The 24,339-nt window shown below is 39.7% G+C and overlaps 1 protein-coding gene across 2 annotated transcripts in view; it reads right to left on the bottom strand.

The window, feature by feature from the left end:
* Positions 1 to 24,339, bottom strand: part of NTRK2 (neurotrophic receptor tyrosine kinase 2) — a 414,935-nt gene that overhangs the window by 91,434 nt on the left and 299,162 nt on the right. For both annotated transcript variants that reach the window (XM_020966953.2, XM_020966954.2), the window contains 2 exons: positions 23,564 to 23,694; positions 5,666 to 5,838 (listed from right to left, as the gene is read on the bottom strand). In XM_020966953.2, coding sequence (XP_020822612.1) covers positions 5,666 to 5,838; positions 23,564 to 23,694 — 304 coding nt within the window. The remainder of the gene's footprint in view (positions 1 to 5,665; positions 5,839 to 23,563; positions 23,695 to 24,339) is intronic.

Genomic DNA, 24,339 nt, shown 5'->3' with positions numbered 1-24,339 from the left:
CAACCAGTTCTATCCACTGCCCCATCTTGTCCCTGAGGAGAGAGGAGAAAGTAGCTTTTTGCTTGAGTGGTGTTCCACCACCAGCCCCTTCTGACTATTAATATGTTTGCACTTATTAATATCATCCTGTACAGTTAGTAGTTTCAGCTGAGTCAAAAACCAGACTGTAAGAGGTAAAGAAATAAATAGGAGATCAGGAAGTGGAAGCAACAATCATAAACATCATACTTCCCTGAAAATCCATCCCTCTTTCTAATGTCCTTATTTCTGTCATGGACGCCATCATCCTTGCATTCAGTCTCCTGGCTTTTTCTCACACAAACAAGACGCTCTATGTCTGGACTCTGGGCATTTTCACTAGCTGCCCCCACTCTCTCCCAATGCCTGGAACTCCCTCCCTCTTCTTCTCTACCTCCTGGCTTCAGTCAAGACTTAAGTTAAGTCTCAGCTCCTGCAAGAGGCCTTTCCCAATCTTTAATCCTAATGCCTTTCCTCTGAGATTATTTCTAGCTTATTCACTCTATGTCTTGGTTATATACAGTTGTTGGAATGTCATCTCCCTCATTAGACTGTGGGCTCCTTGAGCTCAGGGGCTGTCTTTTACTTTTCCCAGCTCTTAGCACAGTGCTGGGAACACAGCAGGTGCTTAATAAATGCTTGTTGCTTTGACTGTACTAGCTGAGAGAAAGGCTTATTGAACAAAGGTCCATTTAAAAAATAAAGGAAGGAAGAGGAGATGAAAGCTCAAGCTTAATAAATTCTTGTTAACTTGACTGCGCTATCTGAGAGAAAGATTTATTGAACAAAGGTCTATTTTAAAAAAAGTAAAGGAAAGGAGAAGAGATGAAAGCTCAGATAATGCTAGGTTTTCTTTTTTCCCTTATGCTGGAATAGTCCGCTAAGAGGACTGTGAAGCCCACTAAAGGGCCTGACCTTTCCCCTTCATTAAAAGTTAATCAAGTCTAAACCTCTACACAGCACAGTGGGGAGGGGTGGGGAGGAGAGAGGAGGCTCTCAGCCATTAGAAGGGGTCAGTGGTCCTCAGGCTGACCTTCAAATAGAGAGGCACTTATCCAAACTTGCCAATGTACTGAAGTGAGGAAGGGCAGACCCAAACTGGGAAAAGCCAAAAGAGCAAGTCGGCATAGCAACAGGGGCACAGATCTAAGGCTGGAAAGGATGGTAGGCCCCATCAAGGCCAATTCCCTCCTTCTCCATATGAGAAAAATGAGGCTAAATGATGATTCAGCTTACAAAGTAAAGCATACCATTTATGCACCTTGAACTTATTTCCCTTCTGGAAGATTATTATCTCATCTCAAGCCAACAATCATTTTTTGAGTGCCTACTAGGTGTCAGGGACCATGCTAAGTCCAAGAGATAGGAAGGGAAAACAAACCAAAAAAAATCATCCCCTGTTCTCAAGGAACTCACAGTGTAATGAGGAGAGATCATGCAAACAACCAGGTACAGATAAGAGATGCACAGGATAAAGGAAGAAAATCCTAGAGGAAAGGCACTGGGAGGCAGCATGACAGAATGGAAAGAACATAGCTGCTCAAGAGTCAGAGGACATGGGTTCAAATCCTGCTGGGAATACTTAATACTTGAGTGACTTTATGCAAGGCTCTTAATTCCCCTGAGCCTCAGGCATTTTTTTTTCCCTCTGTAAAATGAGGGAGCTAGATTGACTGGATGACTGCTGGGGTCTTGTCATTAATCTATGACCCTAATTTCATTCAATCTCTAGTATAATGGAAAACCCAAAGGACTTGGAGTCAGAGGACCTAGGTTGGAATCCTTTCTCTGATTCTTACTCCATGTATGACCTTGGGCAGCTTCCTAAAGGGCAGACAGGTGGTGCAGTGGATAGAATGTCAACCCTGGAGTCAGGAAGACTCATCTTTCTGAATTCAAATCTGGCCTCAGACACTTCCTCACTGTGTGACCGTGGGCAAGTCACTTAACCCTGTTTGCCTTAGCTTCCTCATCTGTAAAAAGAGCTGGAGAAGGAAATGGCAAACCTTCCAGCTTGAGCTCTGAATGCAGAGATACAACAAACAGTCAACACAGCTGGGTAAAAAGATTCACCACTCTTATTTTATGTCAGGTTCAGGTACAGCAACATCTTCTGACATCAGAGGGCTCGTGGCCCTTCAAATTCTTATATATTCTCTCAATTAGTAGACATCAATCTGAGTAGGTTCCCATCTGGTTAATGTCATTTGCCCCCTCTCTCTTTCTGGAATGATTTTAGCCCCCTCTTTCTCAGCAATAGTCCTGGCATGCCACTCTAGCAGTAAAGTGAACTCCTTGTGGTAAGAGGAAGACAAGTTATCTAAATACATTCCTAACAAAGTCCGCACCACACTGCTTTGCTCTGACCCCTCAGGCTACTCTGCAGTGCTTGCCAGGAAAAGGGAATTTTAGAATCTTGTGCAGGAAAGCTATCTTCTTAGGAATATAATAAGGAAACCTTGAAAAGAGCACTGATTTGAAGAGAAACCTCAGGTTTAAAAACCAGCTCTGCTCTTAACTGTGTCAGCTTCTCTAAGACACCTGATTGTTTCCGAAGTTGATTCCTCCATTGTAAAATGGAGTTGGACTAGGGGATCTCCAAGGTTCCTTACAGCTCTAACATTCAATCAACCTGGCTGTGGGAGATAGGGAACTATTGAAGTGGGTTCCATCTTGCTTGGGAAGAAGAATGGTCAGCACTGTGGCCATACCAAGCCAGTCCTCTGGGATTCAAGAACACTTGAAACTAAACTTGGCCCATTCATAAGAGCCCCATCTATTATTTTTACCCCTCTAACCAGAAAAAAAAAATGTCTACATAACACCTAAGAGCCCAAAGAAGGCAGCAAATAGGGAAAGATGCCCATCCTAGAAAAGGTATGTTACCTCAAGGGCACTCTTATGGGAACCAGGGAATTAGAATTCCATTATGTGTGGTATCATGCAGTGGCTTTTGCCAAACACTACCTAGCATGAAAACCTGACTCTTTTGCAGTGATAAATAATATCCTACCCCAAAGAAATGGGCAGATTCTCAAATCAAGCAGAGGAGGTTACTAGCTGCTACATGCCCTATATGAGACAGCAGATCAGGTGCCTACCTGTTCCTTCTTGAATTCGGATGGGAAGTTGATGGGAGGAGAAAAAAAGGTGCTGAGTTGCCTCCAGGTATATCATATGAGTGCATCCTGAGCACATTTAAACCTCTAACCCCAGCCGGGTAGGGGCATTTGGTGCATTATGGTAGCAAGACAGGAAAAGAACTATCTTAATTGGGGCACAAGGAAGAGGGTGGAATACCAAGCCTTCAAACAACAGGGGTAGGTAACCATGGTCAGTTGTGTGGAAAGGGAAAGAGCTCAACATGATTCATTCTCTCCTCCATGCCGCAAGTGATGGCTGATAGAACAGGATGAGAATATTTCAATCATGTGATTTTTTTTTTACTGTTTCAGTAACTGTAAGTAAAATAAAATGAATCTTTAGGAGGAAAACTCATTATACCACAAACCAACTACTCACTGCTAACCTTACCACATATTTTCTTGACTAAACTTCTATATACATTATTGACCCAAGGCATGGCAAGGAAGAGGGACTTAACAACTGAAATGGATCATCCATTGAAAAAAGTGTAGCAAGAAGGTATCTAGGCAGTCCAAGCGGTGATGTTTTGACAAACACCAATAACCTTCTCCCCTTCCAACATCCCTTCAGATATTTAGTTACACAGTGAGTGAAGCAATGTGGTATAGTGAATACTAAACTGGCCTTAAGAGGAAGTCCTGTTTTAGCTAGCAGAGACAGGAAGACCTGGGTTCAAGTCCAGACTCATATACACACTGGCTTTGTGATTCTGGGCAAGTCACTTACCTCTAAGGGCTCCCTGTCACTCTCTAAGACTGTTGCAGAGAAGGCTGCCAACCCGTGTTCATATCTAGGAGTCCTCTTATACCAATGAAATCACGGGTCCTTTCCCTATCCCCATTTAAACTACAGATTTTCTGGATCCTCACCTGCTTGAATGTACTAAACTGTGGCTCTTGATATATTCAGATGCTGGGTAGAAGAGCATTCTAAACACACCATTAACTTAAAGATTTATTTTCAATTGCTGGAAGCTTCATGTTCTATACTCTGGACATATCTAATGAGTATGAGAGGTAAGAAAGTTTTAAACCCAAGTTTGTGTTCTAAGCCCAACGCTCTATCCACTAAACCATGCTGCCTCTACTCTGGACAAAAAAGGGGAAAAATTCACAAAGACCAATAGATCATGAGCAATAAATGCCCCGATTTTGCAGAAAGTAGAAGTGGAGAAGGGGGGATAGACTTTTAAAAATCACCTAGTAAGAACACTTCAGGAAACAAAGGTTCTGAGGGTCAAATGACTCACCTAAGGTCACAGTAACAGTAAAACAGGAATATTTAAGCAAAATCCTACCAGGCTGATCATGAACTTCCTCCTTATCAAATTCGGGTCCCTACAATTTTCTTTTTGCCTAGATAGCTGATAGTTATTACAGTGAGTAATCAAAACAATAACCATTTTCTATCTCTTATTTTATTTTAGACCCACCACAAATTTCCTTTTCCTTGCTTTGAGTATCTTCTCTCATAATAAAATGTTGAATGTTTCATTGTGCTGGGCTAATTATAGAAAAGAACCATGTGCTAACATAGTTGATTTCCTTTCCCTCAGTGGAAATCTGACCCACCTCGGGAGTATAATATCTGATCCAAAGCAGGTTATACAGGCAAGCTCTGAAGCCTGCTCCAGACACTGGCATAGACTTCTAATTACTTTTATTGTACTTATGTTATTTACATATTGGCATACCTGTTTTATCTCTCTAATAGAATGTAAGCTCTGTGGTGGTTACAAGGTTTGAGAGACATAGCTTCTTGGGTAATTTAATCATCTTATTAATAAGGTCAGCATGTTTGCTAATAAAAGGATGGTCATTTGGCCATCTTTCTCAGACCAAAGACCCCTCATGGCAGTGGGCTCACAGTTTGTATGCCCTTGGAAGAGCAGGTTATTAACTTTGATTGGTTAATTAATGAGAAAATTAATATTACAATGAGAAGCTGGGCTATATTACAGTGAGGATCTTGGGGTACAGGACTTGGATCACCCAAATCTTGGTCAAAGAAACTTATCAATTCCATATCACCTGTCTGACAAAAGGGAGGATCCACATTTTCCCAGGCCTGTCTGAGCAAATGCAACGAGCAGGAATGTACCTATTACCTAAAAACTTAGAATTTCTTTTTACTGTCTGATTAGATCTTGGCCTGGGTAAATCTTGAAGAGAGATTTCCCACACTAATTGATTTCTGGATAAGGAAGTAGGAAGGGGGAAAAAAAAAACCTTGGTCCTAATACAGTAATTAGTTATTAATGCAAGAGAGAAATAATTACTTCTCACAGCTCCTTGAAGAAAGGATCTGTTTCCTTTTAAACTTTGTGTATCTCTCATTTAGTGTGTTGCTTTGCATACAGGAGACACTTCATGAATGCTTGTTTAGCTGAATTTGAAGTGAATTATTAGTGGGATTCCATTCCTAGATTCATAAGAGGCAGAAACTTCCCTGGCTTCCTACTCTAGCGGCCACAGTTCTCTGTCTAGCCCAGCAACCGTACCTGAGATATTTGTTGAGATCTCCATGCTTCATATATTCAAAGACCATGATAAGAGGATCCCCTTCCACACAGACACCGTAGAATTTCACGATGTGCTCATGCTGGAGATTGGTCAGTAATTCGGCCTCACGGTGGAAGTCCTTGCGGGCATTTTCGCTGGCATCTTTCAGTGTCTGGTTAGGTGGAAGAGAAGAGCAAAACAATTTAAAAATTAAAAAAATGGGTGAATTAAAGTGAGGCTCTGCATAAAAAAGTAGTCATTTGTATATGAGTGGAAATGATAAAATGTGTAGGAAAATCAACTTATATAAAAGATTACTGGAAAACACTTTCTTCTTAATTTTTGAGACCATAACACATTGATTATTTGTGTGCACATATTTTTCTCATAGTTTTCACTGCTTTTAAGCCCTTGCTGAAGAGGGATGACATTTAATGAACTCAACTCTCATTAGATGGGTTCTCCCAATATTATAACATATGATCCTTTTTATTCAGATAACATTTTGAGGATCCTTCCTCAGTATATGTTAATGGGATTTTGAAATCAAGAGATTTCCCTGGCCAGGGAGAAATCTCTCTGGTCACAACATTTGCTCAGTCATGTTCAACTTTTTGTGACTCCATTTGGGGTTTTCTTGGAGTGGTTTGCCATTTCCTTCTCCAGCTCATTTTACAGATGAAGAAACTGAGGCAAACAGGCTTAAATGACTTGTCTGGGGTCACACAGCTAGTAAGAGGCCAGTCGGAGGCTAATCTGAGGCCAGATTTGAACTCAGGAAGAGAAGACATCCTGACTCAAGGCCCAGTATTCTATCCATTGCACCATCTACCTTCCACCTACAAAATTATCATGTTGCTAAAGATAAAAAGATCCAGTATAAAGCCAACCTTCCTCCATCTTCTTTATGGCTATATACAAATCATACCACCTGTTTTACACCTGAGGAGAAGGAGTAGCTGGAGAGTCAGGGAGACAAGAATTTATTATTATTAGGATAGAATCTAGTAGTTCCTGTTGTAAACCAGCATTAGGCCTTCCCCCCACTAAGTTAGGAGTGAATAAAAACATCAGCAACCTCACATACAGAGAGACAGGACAGTGCAGCGAAAAGGGTGCTGACCGTGGAAACATTCCACTTGAATTCACGTCTGGCTCTGTGTGACCTTGGGTAAATCCTCTGACCTCTCTGAATTTTACTTTCCTCTTCTCCAAAATGGCAACGAAAGCAAAACCCCTTGTAGCAGCTGGCTGGTGCCGTGCGGTTACACAGAGCACTAGACTTGAAGTCAGAAAAGTCCAAGTTTGAATCCTACTTCAAATATCAACTAGACACATAACCCTGGGCAAGTCACTTAACCTCCCACAAACCTCAGTTTCCTCATCTGTAAAATGGAGATAATAATAGCACCTACCTCTTAGGCTTGTTGTGAGGGAAAAATGAGATAATATATGCAAAGTACTTTACAAACCTTCCATTGCAATGCAAATATTACCTCTTCTTATTATTAACATTGGCACTTTCCCCTTCTCAGGGTGGTCCTGGGAAGTACTTTGTGAATGTCAAAGCATTATGTGGCTGTAAGCTGGTGTAACAACTTCTAAGCTCCCTATTCACTAAGTGTGACTTAGAGAACCTGGTGGGGAAGGGAAGGAAGAAGGAGGAGGAGGGAGGTGAGTGTCTCAAGCCTCAGCCTTCACCGCTGCATTAGCAACTTTTAACAGGAAGGGATCCGAGGAACCCAGCATATTGGAGATGCAGTCATTTCTTCAGTGAAACTTTGGAAAAATATTTTTTAAAGAGTTTAGCAAGGACATTCATAATTTAATCTTAAGAGTGTTTTCAGAAGTGAACAAAACAGCACTTCCTGGCTTTGTAAAGATTAGATGTTATGTGGCTCAGGGGATGCTACCTATCTCTGTGAGGCAAGGAGTGCCTTGAGCACAGAAGCTGTTATGGTAACTGCATATTCTGTACTTAATGGCAAAATGAACAGTGGCACCATGCCTGTACAGTGATCATGTGTAGGTGCGTGTCCTGAGGAGTTTCAGTGCCTGGGCTGTCTGCCACCCAAACTGACTTTCTTTATTTTTCTATTATGGTTGCTCATGGAAGAGTCACAAATACGGCCTTTTGGATTTTTTTCCAGAGAAGAGGCAAGGCTCTTTCTATTTCATCTTTGTCTCCTCAGCACCCAGCAATATGCTTTGCTTATAGCAGACACTTAATAAATCTTATTTAATTAATGAACCTTTCCAAGCGACCCTACCTGTTGATTTGTATCACAAGCTAAGTATTTACTCCAAAAGGTGACTTGATTCTGTATTCAAGGACTCAGAAGGTCAGGTGGGGATAAGTTAAAAAACCTTAAACTTTCTTGGGACAAAAAACTAAGTAAGAATCATATTGCTCCATGGGTGGGATGCCTTTGACTGGAACTGAATCCAGCAACTTGATTTCCGGGACAGAAAAGCCTTGCCCTAAAACTCAATTAAAAAGTCATTCCACTTATAGGACACTCTGGGGTGAGTAACTGTCATTTCTTTCAATTAATGGAAGCTTTCTCTGGTCCATCCAATCCCCTGGTATTAAACCTCACCCATAGAAATAACACCACAGTTTCTCTTTGTAACATTTCTTCTTCCTGACCATCATTCTGCCACACACGCCAGCCCCATCGTTGAACACCAGGATTTTCTTATTCCAAGCAAGTGTCAACTCTGAAACTTTACTTTTTCTTTTTGCTTATGAATCTTTTGACATCTCATAACCGACATGATTTCTGAGGAAAATCCCAAGGGAGCTTCCTCACCTCTTGCTCAAAATAGTCAAACAGTGCATGAAGAATGCATTGATTCTAGCTAGACAGTGTACTGGGGTGTGAGCTAAGTTTGAGAAGAGAATTGAAAACTTCTGATGGTTAAACAGAGGAAGGTAGGAAACATAAGAAAAAACTCCTGATTTTCTGAAATGTCTGAACAATAATGAAGAGGAAAGTCTGGAGAAGAAACTTGGGACTTTAATAGATAAAGAGACAGTTAAACAGGAATAATGATATGCTGTAGACAGAACTTGCGACCATTATACCAGACTCTGAAAGGGGCATGGCACATGGGGGAAAAAGGGGAAAAGTATATATGTATATAGTTATCTTTTATACTAAGAATGAAAATAAGCATTTATTAAACACTATGTTCCAGGCACTGGAACTTTACAAATACTATTTAATTTAATCTTTACAACAACCCTAGGAAGTAGGTGATCTTATTATCCCCATTTTACAGTTTAGGAAACTGAGGAAGGCAAAGGTTAAGTGATTTACCCAGGGTCATTGAGCTAGCAAATATCTGATGTTCATAGCTGAACTCATGTCTTCCTGATTCCAAGCTCAACACTTTAACCACTATACACCTAAATGCTTCTAAGAAAACATGCATGTTATTTGATGTCAAAAAAGTGAAGATGTCTGAGTTGAAAGGAAAGAGAAAAGAAAACTTTAGAAACTTGTTGCTAATTTCCAAATCAGGATGTAACGTAGTATAGGAAAAAGAGTATTGTTGTTTTTCAATCATTTATAGTCGTATCTGACTTTTCACGACCCCATTTGGGATTTTCTCGGCAAAGATACTGGAGTGGTTTGCCATTTCCTTCTCCAGCTCATTTTACAGATGAGGAAACTGAGGTAAACAGTGTTAAGTAACTTGCCAAGGATCACACAGCTAGTAAGTTTCCAAGGCCAGATTTGAACTCTGGAAGAGGAGCCTTCCTATATTAGATTCGAAATCAAAGGCTGCAGGGTTTACATACTGGCTCTCAATGTACTGTCTCATGATCTTAGGAAACTCACTTCTCTGACTCTTAATATCTCTTAATTTTAATGTCCATCTATTATTTATGGTCACCTCTCCAACTCTTAATTTTCCCATCTGGAAAATGATGAGTTTGGAAACTTTAAGGTCTTTTCCAGTTCTAAATCTGTAATCTTGTCATTCTAAGATACAGGAAGAATTCTTTGGTTGACTCACCTAAGTTCTTTGGGCTCAAGATTTGAAAGTAGAACTTTTCTTATCTATACATCTTTTGGGAAAGGCTAGAAACCATGACTTTTTTTTTCTAAAATGTTCTGAGGATAATTTCTGAAAGGACAAAAGTGCTAAACCAAAGAGGACACTTTAAGTAAATTCTTTCAGGGAAAAACTAGTTAAGGATTTGACAGTGGTCATAAATGTTATTGGAAATAACAAGATACTGGTTTAAGATTTCTAGTTAGGGGCAGCTAGATGGCACAGTAGACAGAGCACCGGCCTGGAATCAGGAGGACCTCAGTTCAAATCTGGCCTCAGACACATAACACTCACAAGCTGTGTGTCCCTGGGCAAGTCACTTAATCCCCAATTACCTTGCTAAATAAATAAATAATCCTAATTAAAGGAAGAAGAAACAAACAGCATAATAATGAGAGATTAATTTAGAGAATGTATATTTCAACAAATTTAGGGCATGAAAAAGGGGCCAGTAGGAAGAAAAATCTAAGAAACAAATGAGGTTAGAGAAGTTTTCCCTAGAAGTCCTAAAAATGAAAGGAAATATGTCATTGTCATGTTTTTATTTTGTTTTGTTTTTCACCCGTAGGTCTCTCTCTATTTTTCTCAAGCTGGAAGTACAGTAGTCACTCATGGGTAAAGCCCACTGTTAATAGGCATGGAAGCTTTGACTTGCTCCATTTCTGAGCGGGGTCAATTGTAATCCTTAGGCAGCTTGGTGCCCTCCCTCTCTACCACTACCCACCACCATCTTGGGGGCTTCCCATACTGGTGCTGGGTTTAATGAAGAGACTGATTGACTTTCACCCTAATGCAGCACAGAACTCCTGAGTTCAAATGATCTACCAGCCTCGGCATCCTTCAGGAGTATTTTAGACATGTACCACCACCCCCATGACAAAATGCAAGGATAAATTAAATTACTACAAAAAAAAGCAATATATCGGAATTTCAGTAAGAGCTTTTATTCTACCCTTTAGCTGTACCCTTCTCAGCTGTACAGTTGATAAGTGTGATTTAGGTCAGAGGTGTCAAACTTGCTAATCACATGCTCCACGAAAGGATTGCAGCCCAACCTGATTAAAACGTAATTGGGAAATGTTTAACAAAATAAATCAAAATACAATAAAATACATAATGCTAATTTGTAGTTTTCTAAATCAATCTGTAGCCTACTGGTATCTTTTTCTACATTATCAAATTAGGTAAATGGGGCCAAAGGGTCTCATCCTAGACTGGTGCTGAATAGCTCAGGATCAAAACAGGGAAACATATTCACTGGAGAGCTAGAATTATTACTAGCTCTGATTTTATTTAAAAGCTTTATCAATCACTTATTTCATGATGAAGAGGGTGAATTTGTGAAGATTATCCTTAACAACTCAATTATAAGTTATTAAGACCTTTATATAATATCAGTCCCAAGGGACTTTGGACCAAGCCCACCTTGTCCATAGCACAGCGTAACAATAATCCCCTCTATGATATCCCTGGTACATATTTATCCAGACTGTACTTGCAAGATCTCCAGTGATAGAATGACTTGTGACCCCCAAAGTCTGCCCATTCCATTTTGGGAGCAGCTCTAATTGTCGGAAAGCTTTTCCTTATATGGAGCCAACATATGCTTCTTTGCAAGCCTCACTCACTATTCCTGGTTCTGGACTTTGGAACCAAACAGAACCAGTTCCACTTCTATATGAAAGCCCACCAAATATTTAAAATACTTTGTGTGTCCCTTCTACACATTCTTTTCTCCTGGCTGAGCACTCCTTAGTTCTTTTAACTGATCCTTATGTGACCACATCCAATGCTCTTAGCCTTCTGGTCACTCTCCGCTGAAGGCATTTCAGTTTTTCTCCAATCTTCCTACAATGTAGCCTTTGGACCTATAACAATACTCCAAATACTCCCTGATCTCATTAGGGCATAGGATCACCATTTTAACTATGAAAGAGAAGAATAAGAATTAAGGTGGAATTGATAAATAGAGAAGTCTATTGAGAAAGATGACACTTGATATGGACAAGATAAGAAGGCTCCAGCATATGATAGATAAGACAGCGAGATGTCACAGTGGATAGAGCTTTGGGTCTGGAGTCAGGAAGATCTGAGTTCAAATCCAGCCTCATACACTTACTTACTGTGTGACCCTGGGCAAGTTACTTAAACCTATTTACCTCAGTTCCTCATCTGTAAAATGAACTGGAGAAGGAAATGGCACATCACTCCAGTATCTTTGCTAAGAAAACCCCAAATGTAGTCATGATAAGTTGGACATGACTGAACAACAATAATATGATAGATAAAGACAAGCTAAGAACGTATTACTCAGGAAGAAAGACCTGAAGGCAGCAGTGTACTGATAAAGGTTTGACAATCAGCTCTCTGGTTAAGTTTTAATTTCCATTATTAACATTTTATGCATCACTTTCTTAAGTCTAGAAATCAACAGAATAATAAGTCAAGTCCTGATTTGTAGCATTTTCTGATATCTAAGGTATCACTGCTCAAAACTGAAAATTCTAATTGTCAAGAGCTGTTTTAACTATCTTCAACACTCCCCTAGAAAGGTCTCAGTGGATCAGAAGCTGAAAGCAATGAGGGTGCTATTGCTTTTTTAGCACTGGGGAGAATAGGGGGAGGATAAGTCTGTGATTGCAATGCAATGTTATGTTATTTAAAAAGAAAACAAAACAAAATGAGCAATGTACCACAATTAATAAAATCTTACAATGCATTCCATTAAGAGAGAGATTAGAAAGCAGTCTTTCCATTATTTATGGTATTACTTGAGTACTTGCTGGAGTGATGAGTCTGATTTGCATCTGCCCTTTTTTTAAAAAAGATTTGGCTAAAGAAGTTTGTGTCTGAAGAAGAGTTAAGAAAACATCCCTCTCTTTGCTCTTTGCAGAAATCAGGGACAATGGGTAGGAAAGGTAAGTATACATCGTCAAACTCAGGCAATGTGTTGGTTGGTGGTACTGATCTGTCATTTCTTTCTTTTTAAAATATTTGTTACAAAGAGATGCATTTATGTGGGAATGGTGGTGGTATATAAAACAAAAGAGGTCAATCATTTTTTTGAAGATTAAAGCTGTAGCTAAGCTGCTCCATTAAAGCCCTACTCCTATGGTTCTTTATACAATAGAGGTGACCCTGGGTTTTCAAAGACCGTGCCAGCAGAGCCCAAGACCTGGCAAGGCCTATTTCAAGATGGAAAGGTTTTGACTAAAGGTATGCCAATGAACTCTGCATCTGTTGTTCAGAGAGGCTCATCAGCAGATGGCTGACCACCAGGTAATAGATTTTGGGGTCAAGGCAATTCATGAAAATAGTCAGATATACTAAGACAAGGGGGCATTGTGAACTGTGTCAGAGGAAGAAGTACCTAGACTGATGAAATCAAAGATCTTCTGAAGTGTGAAATTAATAAACTGGCTGAGATTCAGAAAAGAATCATCAGAATTCAGTTCAGTAACTTCAACAATCAAAGTACGGCACTAGGTACTAGGGATAGACGATAAAAAATTATGTAGGATATAGTTCCTTCAAGAGGAAGATGATCTATGGGAGAGGGGCAGGGAGGGAGAGAGAGGGAAAAGGAGAGAGAGAGACAGAGAGAGAGAGACAGAGAGATAGAGACAGAGACAGAGGCAGAGAGGGAGGGAGGGAGAGAGAAAAGGGGTAAGAAAGAGGGGTAGGGAAATACATGCCAGGCGCTGCGCTTAATTCTGTGTATACATATAAAAGATAATGTCACTCCCTGCTTTCAAGGAGCTTACATTCTAATAGAGGAAGACTGCAAAAGCACATGATACAAATTAGAAAGTGCTTAAGCCCAGAGGTGAGATTAAAGAGAATGTCTTGAAAGATTTATGAAGATAAGTCTCAAAAGAAAGGGGATCCATTGGTTCTAATTCTTCTTTACAACATGACTAATATGAAAATATGCTTAATATGAGTGTATATGTAGAGCCTATATCAGATTGAGAGCCATCTTGGGGAGCGGGGAGGGAAGGGAGGTGGAGAAAATGTAGAACTCAAAATCTTACGGAAGTGAATGTTGAAAACTAAAAATAAATTAATAAATTTTTTAAAAAATAAAAGAAAGGGGGAATCAAGGACAACTTCAAGAAGGAGAGTGTACATGGAGACTGGGGAGAGGGAGAAGTAAAGTCCATGTTAGGCATGGAAGATCCTAAGATCATGAATTTTGAGCTGCAAGGGATTCTCCAACCCTCTCATTTTAGAGATGAGAAAAGTAAGACCCAGTGAGGCTATGCATCTTGCCTAAGGTCACATTGGGCATAAGTATCCCAGGCAGGACCTGAATCCACACCCTGTGACTACAAAGACAGTTGTCACATCCTGTGTACCATACTGCCTCACAGCCCAGGTGGCATATTTAAATGCATGTAAGTGTTTCCACAGGTAACAGCTAATAAGATCAGTTTGGTGGGAAAGTAGGACTGTGAAGGAATATGATGCAGACCAAGTAGAAACGGTAGGATGGAGCCAGAATCTGGAGGGCCTTTGGTGCCAGGCTGAGCAGACTGTATTTTATGTTACTGGCAATAGAGAGTCACTGAAGAACTGGAAAAGGGAGGTGATGTAGTCCAACTTGTCTGTTAGCAATATTACTTAGGCTCAAAGAAAGAGGGATTGAGGTTGGGGATGGGGCAGAGAAACAAAAGTTTATTACAATAGTTTAACCAAGAGTCTGAAGGAGTAGTAATATAAAACAGAGATTCTTAAACTTTGTGATCTCAGGACCCTTTTATACTCTGTGTGTGTGTGTGTGTGTGTGTGTGTGTGTGTGTGTGTGTGTGTGTGTGTGTGAATTGGGGTTAAGTGACTTGCCCAGGATCACACAGCTAATAAGTGTCTCAGACCAAATTTGAACTCAGGTCCTCCTGACTCCAGGGCTGATGTTCTAACCACTTTACCACCTAGCTGCTCCACTTTTGTACTCTTAAAAATTATTTAATTAAATAAATAAATAAAATTATTTTTAAAACTCCCATAGTTTTTATTTATGTGGGTGACATTTATCTATATTTGCCATATCAGAAATGAAAACATCTTAGTTTGAGTATGAAAATAATCTTGATCTTGTGGACCCCCTTAAAGGGTGTCCATCTAAACTTCAAATTGGGAGAGAATAAAGCAGCTAGGTGGCAAAGTGGATAGAGTGTTGGGCCTGAAGTCAGGAAGACCTGAGTTCAAATACTAACTGAAATACTTACTGTTTGACCTTGAGCAAGTCATTTAACCCCTAGTTGCCTTAGTTTCCTTAACTGTAAAATGGTGACAAAACCCAGCACCTACCTCCCATGGATGCTGTGAGAATCAAATGAGATAACATTTGTAAAGCACTTAGCTACTATGTCTGGCACATAGTAGATATTTTATAAATGTAGTGCCTGGCACATAGTAGATACTATATAAATCCTTATTGTTACACCTGAATTTTGTGGTCCTTCTTTGAATCCTTTTTGTGATGTTGAATTTTCTCTGCTCCAGCTTTAGTATTTTATGTTCCATATTTCTTCAAATCACTTCACTGTGTCATAGGGAACTGGAGCCATTGCCTTACCTGGTCTTCTAACTAGTTCTTTAAAAGCAAGTATTTTTTTGTGATGGATCACTTAGCTCATTGATAAGGTATCTTGGCTACCAGGCATTTTGAGGTAATTTTTTAGTAGTTACTTCCCCAACACCAAGCAAGTCATTATTATCATTTCTGATTTAAAGAAGGAGAGGGTTTAAAAGTATAAAGAGTAGAAGTTATATACCCAAAAGCAGGAATGGGGAACCTGTGGCCTTGAGGCCACCTGTGGTCCTCTAGGTCCTCAAGTGCGGTCTTCTGACTGAATTAAAATGGGGAACTTGCAGCAAAGGGCCACACTTGAGGACCTAGAGGGCCACAGGTGGCCTTGAGGGCACAGGTTCCCCACCCCTGCCCTAGAGTCACCAAAGTATCTGGCCAAACTTAAGCTCAACATTTATCACAACAAATTTCTCTTCTTTTGCATCAGCTTGGATTCACAGTCATTTTTATTTATATAATTGGTCAAACCACAAACAATCTCTGGCTTCAGATTTTTCATCCATGAGATGAAGGGGAGGTTAGAATGGATGATTTCTCAGGTCCCTTTGAGCTTCAGTACCCTGTTACACTATGGCCTGATGCACTATGGGAGATTTTTTTTCTTGGTGGGGAAGAGAGAGATATGCGGATTCTAAATTTGAATTTCATAATATATCTCTATTTTAATTGTCTTAGAAGAGAACATTTATAGCATGAAGAGATATAACTGGAATCATAACTATAGAATGTAGTATACATGTAGGTGGAAATAGCTAACGTGCTGATAAGTGATGCAGACAAAGCAAAATGCAGCCCTTCCTTGAATTTATAACTCGGTTACTTAAAGGCTAAAGTATACTCTGTCCCATGTCCTCATATGTGTTCAGTGGTAATGCTGTATATAAGGGAAAGAAAGCAGTTGGCAAATTTAATCTCCTATAAGCTAAAGGTAATATGAAAATATCAAAGAAAATTAGAAACTTTATGGATTGAAAAAAACCCAGATACTTTAATGGGGGCAGATATGTTCATGTATGTCTTTAAATAACTATATTTATCCTAAGCCAGATTTCTTATGCATGCTTCAACTCTTAAATAATTTTCAGCATCTACCCCAAGATTTTGAATGGCATCCATCTGTCTGAAAGAAAAGCACTCTATTTTGAACCCCAGGCACTTCCCCCTAAAGAAGAATACAGCACAATAGCAGCTATTTCTTAACATGCATGCACAATGCTGCAAGGGTTGCTAGGCAACAAGCAGATGGCATGTCAAAGACCCCAAAGAGCTTCCAATCAATGGAGAGAAGTACTGACAGCAATTCCATATAGGTGAGAAGATGCTCATTCCTTTGCAATCCTGCTCAATTTGTTTTCTCCCCTAAATCATACCTTTATTTTTGGTTAGTTTTACACTGCCAGTGAGGGTACAGTCCAAACTAACCCAGCAAAAGATTGTTTTTTCAGTCTCATCTAGAATGTACTCTCCTAGATTTTCCATCACTAGAAATTCTTATAAAGAAGTCAAATGTGAGCAAGTCAAAAATATTGCTTTCTATAGTCTGAGAAAGAAGCAGTCTTTTGGAAAGGGTCACGGGCTCTTCAAATTACAGCTCATGCACAAGAACAGGACAAATGGTGCCACTGTCTGAGAGTGGGGTGGCCCTGCTCAGATTTTGTTCCCAAAATAAATGAATAGGTTTCATGTTCCATCCGGCCATCCACCAGGAATCCGGGACATCTTGCCACCTGCTCTGTCACCATATGTGCCTCAATGCTTCCCCATCCTGCTACCCCATCTTATGCTATGGAAGCAATAATAAAAATCAGCACTAGCACGGCGACTAGAAAGTGCATGACAAGTGACAACTAATTGTGGGCACTTTCTCCCTAGTTGAGCTCACACTATGCTATTGTTCTACTCACAATTGTTGTGATTGCCCAAACCAAAACTCCTTTCCCATGCCAACACTCCTCCATATTCATTATCTCTCCCTTTTAGACTGTAAACTCACTGAAGACAGGGACTGTCTCACATATCTATATCTATATCTATATCTATATCTATATCTATATCTATATCTATATCTATATCTATATCTATATCTATATCTATATCTATATCTATATCTATATCTATATCATCCCAGTACCTGAAGCAGAGCAGACCCCAAATACTTTTTTATTCATTCATTCATTCATTCATTCAATATATTGACATTGTCAATATTCATGTCTTTATGTGATTTCGGTTCTAATAGGTAAGCCAAATCATTGGTTTCAGTAAAAATCCACATATAGGGGATGATAGGATAACCAATTTAAAGCCAGAAAGGACCTTAGAGGCTATTAAGCCAAAGTAATACATACTACAGATAAGGAAACTGAGGCCCAGAGTAACTTGTCTAAAGTCTCAGAGGTAGTAAGTGACAGATGCATCTAGGAGGAGGCTCCTCATCTTGTGCTCATAGCAATTCCGTGCACCTTCCAATTATACAGCCTTTCACATCAGAGACTGAGGTCATACTTTTGCTTACATTTATGCAAGAAGGTGAATAGCGAGAAAGGTAGGTTCAGTGCAACTTCTCAATGCTTTTTGAGACTTTTTTTTTTGGCAATTGGAATTAAATGACTTGTCCAGGGTCACACAGCTAGTAAGTGTCAAGTGTTTGCTCTGAGGCTGGATTTGAACTCGGGTCCTCCTGACTTCAGGGCCGGTGCTCTATCCACTGTGCCACCTAGCTGCCTTGAGACTTTTTTCTTAATAGCATGGATAAACTGTTGACTCAAAGACTAGTTAACAGTCTTCAATAAGTCAATGAATTGTGAAATCTTAGCTATGGACATGCCCTCCCCTGGTGTTGACTGGAATACATCCAAGGTTTCTCATTCTGCCTCATTCTTGTCCATGTTTTTCTGTAAATCCTCCATAGTGTATCTACCCCACTGAACTAGGGGCCTTCCTGCGCTTCTTTTGCTGTTTGGCACATATCAGTATTACACTAAAGTAGTCCATGTGTTAACTCTCATTGGGTTGTAGCCATCAGGTCCTGGGGGATAGGGGTTACCTGAATAAGGTGGTAGCTAGAAGGATGACTGGGTCAATGCCCTCAAATCCTGCAGTAGAGTGTAAGTTCCTTGAGGGAAGAGACTGCTTTTCCCCTTGTCTATAAATCTCTGCCATCTAGTACATAGTAGGTGCTCAATATTTATTGATCTTTTTGCCATGGATTGGATTATCTGACGAACAGCTAAACATGCACTAAATTTGAATCCGAAAGTGCCATGAAGAGGGAAAATGAAAGTTGGACTTGTCTATATTTATTAAAGCATTTTCTCAAAGATTTTCCTTCTAACAAGGTTTATCCCCTCCCTCATTCACCAAACACAGCAAGATCAGACTTCTAGGTCAAGCCCATATGTACATGGGAATAAATAAATTAATGAAAAAACCCCATTTACTAAGCACTTACTATGGGCCAAGCAGATAGACAAGAGCTCCCTGATTTCAAGGAGCACATATTTTATTATAAGGGGAGGGAAGATGGGAGGAGGGGAAAAATATACATTGTATATATATTTATCATTGGACCCTTCCATCTGCTCTGCAGATGAATCTTCATATACATATACGTGTGTGTGTGTATGAATATCTGTGTATATATGTATATGTATATATTTATATATATGCATGAATATCTGTGTATATAGATATATATTCATGTATGTATATGTGTGTGTGTGTGTGTGTATATTATATATAATATATATATATATATATATATATATATATATATATATATATATGTATTTTTCATCTGCAGTATAGATAGAAGGGTCCAATGATCCTAAGGTTATAGGTAAGGTAGATGAAAAGGCTCAGGGATTCTCATCGTGCATTAGCAGGTCATATGGCAATGGCTGAGAATCTGGGAATCTGGGCATGGAGTGGCAGGGCAGCTGTCTTCCATCCAACCAGAATAATTGTGGTTGGCAATTCTTTTGCTCATCCAAGTGGTATTAGCAGCCATGTCCATCCAGAAGGTATGGGGTAAGTAGGTAGCACAAGTTTGGGCATGAACTATTTATGTTTAAGTCTGCTCTGGCTGCATTAGTCAAATGGCAGAAGGAAGATAACATTTTTTTTTAAACATAACTTTTAATTGACCCCGAATCATAATACCAATTTGACAAAAGACTGAATTTTCCCTTATTGAAGTTTTCTATGATAGGAACAAGATACAGAAATACAAATACATCAATTGAATCAAAGATGGTGATGATATTCCATAAGGAGAGGGGGGGTAAAAAAGAGGAAAAAGAATTTAGCTTCCTGTCTCCCTCCTTCATCCATCCCATTTATAAAAGATGGAGATCACCCCATAGGATATGTTTTTAGAAGAAAGATCGTGGAAAAAATGCTTTAAGGAAGAAAAGAAAGTTGAGCTTCTGTTTTTTCATCATCTTGGCACTAAATTGTATACAAATTAAGAATATGATTAGCTATTGGTCAGCTAATCCAATCCAAGGCAAATAGGGGTGGGCATTGAAGAGAAATTCAACCATTCATTCATTCAACACTGAGAGTCTTCTAAAGTGCAAAACTCTATGCTGGACACACAAATGTACAAAACATTGTGCATGATCTTCATAGCCTTCTTTATAATCTAGTCCACAGACTTCCAGAGCCACACTGGCAGAAACTATAGCGGTATTACTAAACAGTAAGTTGAAACCTGATATCTAACAAGTTGAAGCCAGACCAAACAGCTATGGTGGCATCAGCAGAACCTTGGCTCTGAGTTCAGGGATTCAGTGTGCTTCTACAGCAGACCTGGATTTGTGACAGTTATTGTCCTAATTGCTGAAAATTAGCAATTAGCAAGAACAAAATTAGCAAAAACAACTCCTGTTCTTGACCTTGAACCAGAGGTTTGAAGAACTGTCCAACAGTCAATACCTGCAGTTCCTCAGGGTGGATCTGGCGCAGGATCCATGTATGGGGTAGAGATATAGCTAAAGGTCCAGGGCAAGTATGCAGTTATCATGGTAGCATGACCTTCAATGTACTGTTTTACTCAAGTCTCTAAGCAGAACAGCTTGGTCTCAGGTGCTATCCCTCTCAAGATTTGCCATTGGCTAAACCATTGCTGACTATAGGCCCAAAGCACTTGGATATCCAAATAAAATCACTGAAGCCCTGGCTTGTCGTGTTTAGAAGGTAATATAATACCTAAGTTAATGTCCTCAACTTGGAGTCCAAATCCCTTGGAACATGCTTTCTCCTCAGGGCATTACAAGAAGCTCAACTAAGTTAGATTCTCTCTTCCCTTATCATCTAAAACTGCATTTTCATCAATGTACGGAAGTCCACGTGTAGATATTCTCAATATCAGTGAAGTCAAACTCAAATAGAAATGGATCCCTGCATCAGCATATTGTTTAGAAAAGCACAAATCAGCATTGTCTCTGTTGTATTGTGCTTTTGTTTATTTTGTTAAACATTTCCCAATTCCATTTTAATTTGTTTCAGGCAGCATTTGGGAGTTTTGCTGGCTGCCTCATGGGTGACAAGTTCGACACTTCTTCCCTAGACCATTCTGACTGGCAACTCAATCTGTAACTCAAGATTATAGACTTAAAGATGGAAGACAGCTTAGAGCTTATCCAGTCCAATCCCTTCATTTCACAGTTGAGGAAAATGAAGCCCAGAGATCTAAGTGACTTATCAAAGGCCACAAGATAGTAAATGGCAGAAGTGGGACTTACCATGAACTGACATTCTTGGAGAAGATGCCTGTGGTTTGGGGAAGTTAAGTGCCTAGCCCATAGTTACCCAACGAGTATGTGACGGAACTATGACTTGAACCCTATTCTATCTGACTTCAAGGCCAGTGTATTCAGGATGCCACAGTCGTGAAAAGTTCCTGTTAGTGCTACTCCTATCAAAAGGTCCCTCTAGCCTCACTCACCCAAGGGAACAAGAAAGACTATTAGAAGAATTACAGAAATACAGGCATAGCATTCTGAAAATGCTATTCTTCACCTCCCTGGGGTAGTCAATGAAGGAAGGAAGAAACAATAGAGACTTCAGGAGTTAAACATTCTGAGAGTAGGGAAATTTTTTTTTTAAACCTTCTGCCTGGTCAAACCCACCCCTTCAAACCTCCCTCCTCCCACCTTGACCTCCTAAACTCCACATCTCTCAAAGGCTTCCTTAATTCCTCCCTCATCCCCATCCAAATGAATCATTCTTTATCCATTCACTAAGCTTATATTTATTTTATAAACATGAACTTGGTTATCATCAGAGACTTATAACTTTCATTGTGCTCAAAATATGGAATTTGCTGACAGTCCCTGGGACTTCTTGCCACCCAAGTTAGTTCCTTTCTACGACAAGAAAAACACATGTAGAATATTTCTGCTTGGAAAAATCTGAGCTCCATCTGCCACTTTTAGAGTGTTTAGTCTGCAGAGTGGAGAAGTTTAGACATTTTTAAAGACTTTTTCTTTATTAGCTGCCCATTATGCTAGTTAATGAACACTAACCATAATAATAGTAGGCCATAAAGCCCTTGTAACAATGAAATGTTGTCCTGATAAAAATAAGATTCTTAATCTAAATTAAGCGTTTAAGATTTGTTCATGCACTTTTTAAAAGAAGCTATTTCAGATTGAAAGTATCCATTTTTAATGCCCTCTTCCACACCCTCCCTCATGACCCCAAGGAATATCTACCAGGGGTTCAAGGCAAAAAAAAATTACATTTATTTTAATAAAGTTTGTGGATAGTCACATTCATATCTATTATATGCACATTTCATTAAAGAAACTCATGTCTTCATTATTTTATGTGAATCAATACTTTGATGAGCGATTTTTATTACAGGTGATAACATATTTGTAAAAGATTCCTTGGGATTTTAATAAAAACTCTCTGAGGTGTTTAAATCAATTTTTCTTGTGAATGAAAGAAGTCATGGGAAATTCCATTCCTTTCTGAAATTTCCATTTACATTGGGACTTAGTGGAAAGAGTGCTGGACTTGGAATCAGGAAGACCTGAACCTTACCTCTGACATCTACTAGCTAGATAACCTTGGGAAAGTCATCTTAACATCTCTGAACCTCAGTTTCCAGGCATGTGGTAGATCCTAGGCTGAAGATTCTAGGTGGCAACAGTAAGACAAAGCCAAATTGAGACAGAGGTAAGCTGGTAAATACTAAACCATCTCTCCAGGAAAAAAAAAAGTCCACAGCATGAGTTTAATCTACATTATTAATGGTTCTTTAAGTCTAAACAATCTACAAAGCAATCAGTCAAGACCTTTGAAGGTTTTGCAGATTTCCATGGTGTAAATGCTCACACTGAAAATTTAACAATCAATTTAATAATCAACCTTCTCAAGCAGGTTCCAGCCGGCTTCACTATGCCCTTACACTGAGCCCAGACTCTCTGTACTTAGGTGACTGGGATTTTCCATTCTCTCTCTCCACATTTCTGTTAGTACTGGTTCTGAAGAGTGACTGAAGAATTCAGTAAGATCTACATGTAAGTGGTCACAAAGAGTGGCATAATGAAAAGAATGTTATATATGGAGACCGGGGATCTGGGTTCAAATTCTGAAATCTACCACTTCCTATACGGTCTTGAGTAAATCACCTTATCTCTCTTGGCCTAGTTGCTCATCTGTAAATTGATGCAGTATTGTTCTGGTGACCTTTATAATCCACTGAGCCCTATGAAGTAGACACTGGGGCAACTGTTCCATCAGTAAAGTAGATTTGAACACTGGTATTCACTGTACCTGGAATTGCTTATTCTTGAATACTTATATACTCAAAGAATCCACGATTTAACCAGTGCAGGGAACTCTCAGTGTGGGGATACTATCCATCAATGCAGATTGCAGCCAATTTAGTCAATTAATACAGATTATAGCTATCACTTATATATAGCACTTTGAGACTGACAAAGAACTTTGCATATTCTGTCTCATTTGATCTCCACAACGGCTCTGTAGGGTAAGTGCTATTATTATCCCATTTTTACATATGAGGAAACTGAAGCCATGAGGTTAAGAGACAACGTCCAGGGTGACTGAGCTTAGATGTGTCTAAGGTGGGATTCAAATCCATATCTTCCTGACTCTTTATCCATTTTGCCACACTGCTTCTTTGTCCCCGGAAAGTTTGCTAAAAATATTTCAAGTGTCAGTCTCAAGACGTAGAATTGTCAGGAATTAGAGATTTTCTTACCTTTACCGCCACCAAGATCTTGTCCTGTTCAGGACAGAGGTTATAACACTCAGCAAGGAAAACTTTTCCAAAGGCTCCTTCACCTAGTTCCCTTTTCAGAACGATGTTATGTCTCTTGATGTGTTGAACGACTGTAAAACAAACACAGAATAAAAATTAGAGCTGAAGCACAGGGAGGTGGGGAGCAGGTCATGGGTTGAGGGAATCCATGGCACATATTGTTAGTAGGTCAGCATGATGTTCTCTTCATTCCCTAGTACTCTCCTCTACAGGCAGCCCCTCCAAGAGGAGTCAGGCTGTGCCCATCCTTGCGATGACTCTGAATTGCTAGAAGAAGGTGTCAGTGTGATGCAGTGTGGAACAGTCACAGTCCTTGCCAGAAGGTGGGGAGGAGAAGGATGGATGCAAAGCATAGGCTGTGTATCCCATGTGCTGCCTCCCCCCAGGATGCACTCCCATCTCAATCCTGCCTCTTAGGTTCCCTAGTTCCTTTAAATGCCAGGTCCTACAAGAGATATATTCTCTCTCCAGTAATTAGTGCTGCTGCCCCATAAAAAATTATTTGTATATATATTTTGTTTTGAATTATCTGAGTGCACTTGTTTACCTCCCCCCCCCAATAAACTCTTTAAGGGCAAGGTATGTTTCATTTTTGCCAATGCCTGGTCTATAGCAGCCACCTAGTCACTATTTGCCAAGTTGAAGTGACTCGAATGAGAAAGGGAAAGTACCTATCAACCAGAGAGAACAACATTGTACTCTCCTCCCACCCCCCC

Source organism: Phascolarctos cinereus, unplaced genomic scaffold, assembly GCF_003287225.1.
Source record: "Phascolarctos cinereus isolate Bilbo 61053 unplaced genomic scaffold, phaCin_HiC Scaffold_4;HRSCAF=312, whole genome shotgun sequence".
NCBI lineage: Eukaryota > Metazoa > Chordata > Mammalia > Diprotodontia > Phascolarctidae > Phascolarctos > Phascolarctos cinereus.
The sequence above is the reverse complement of the archived record's forward strand: the minus strand, read 5'-3'. Positions and strand labels throughout refer to the sequence as shown.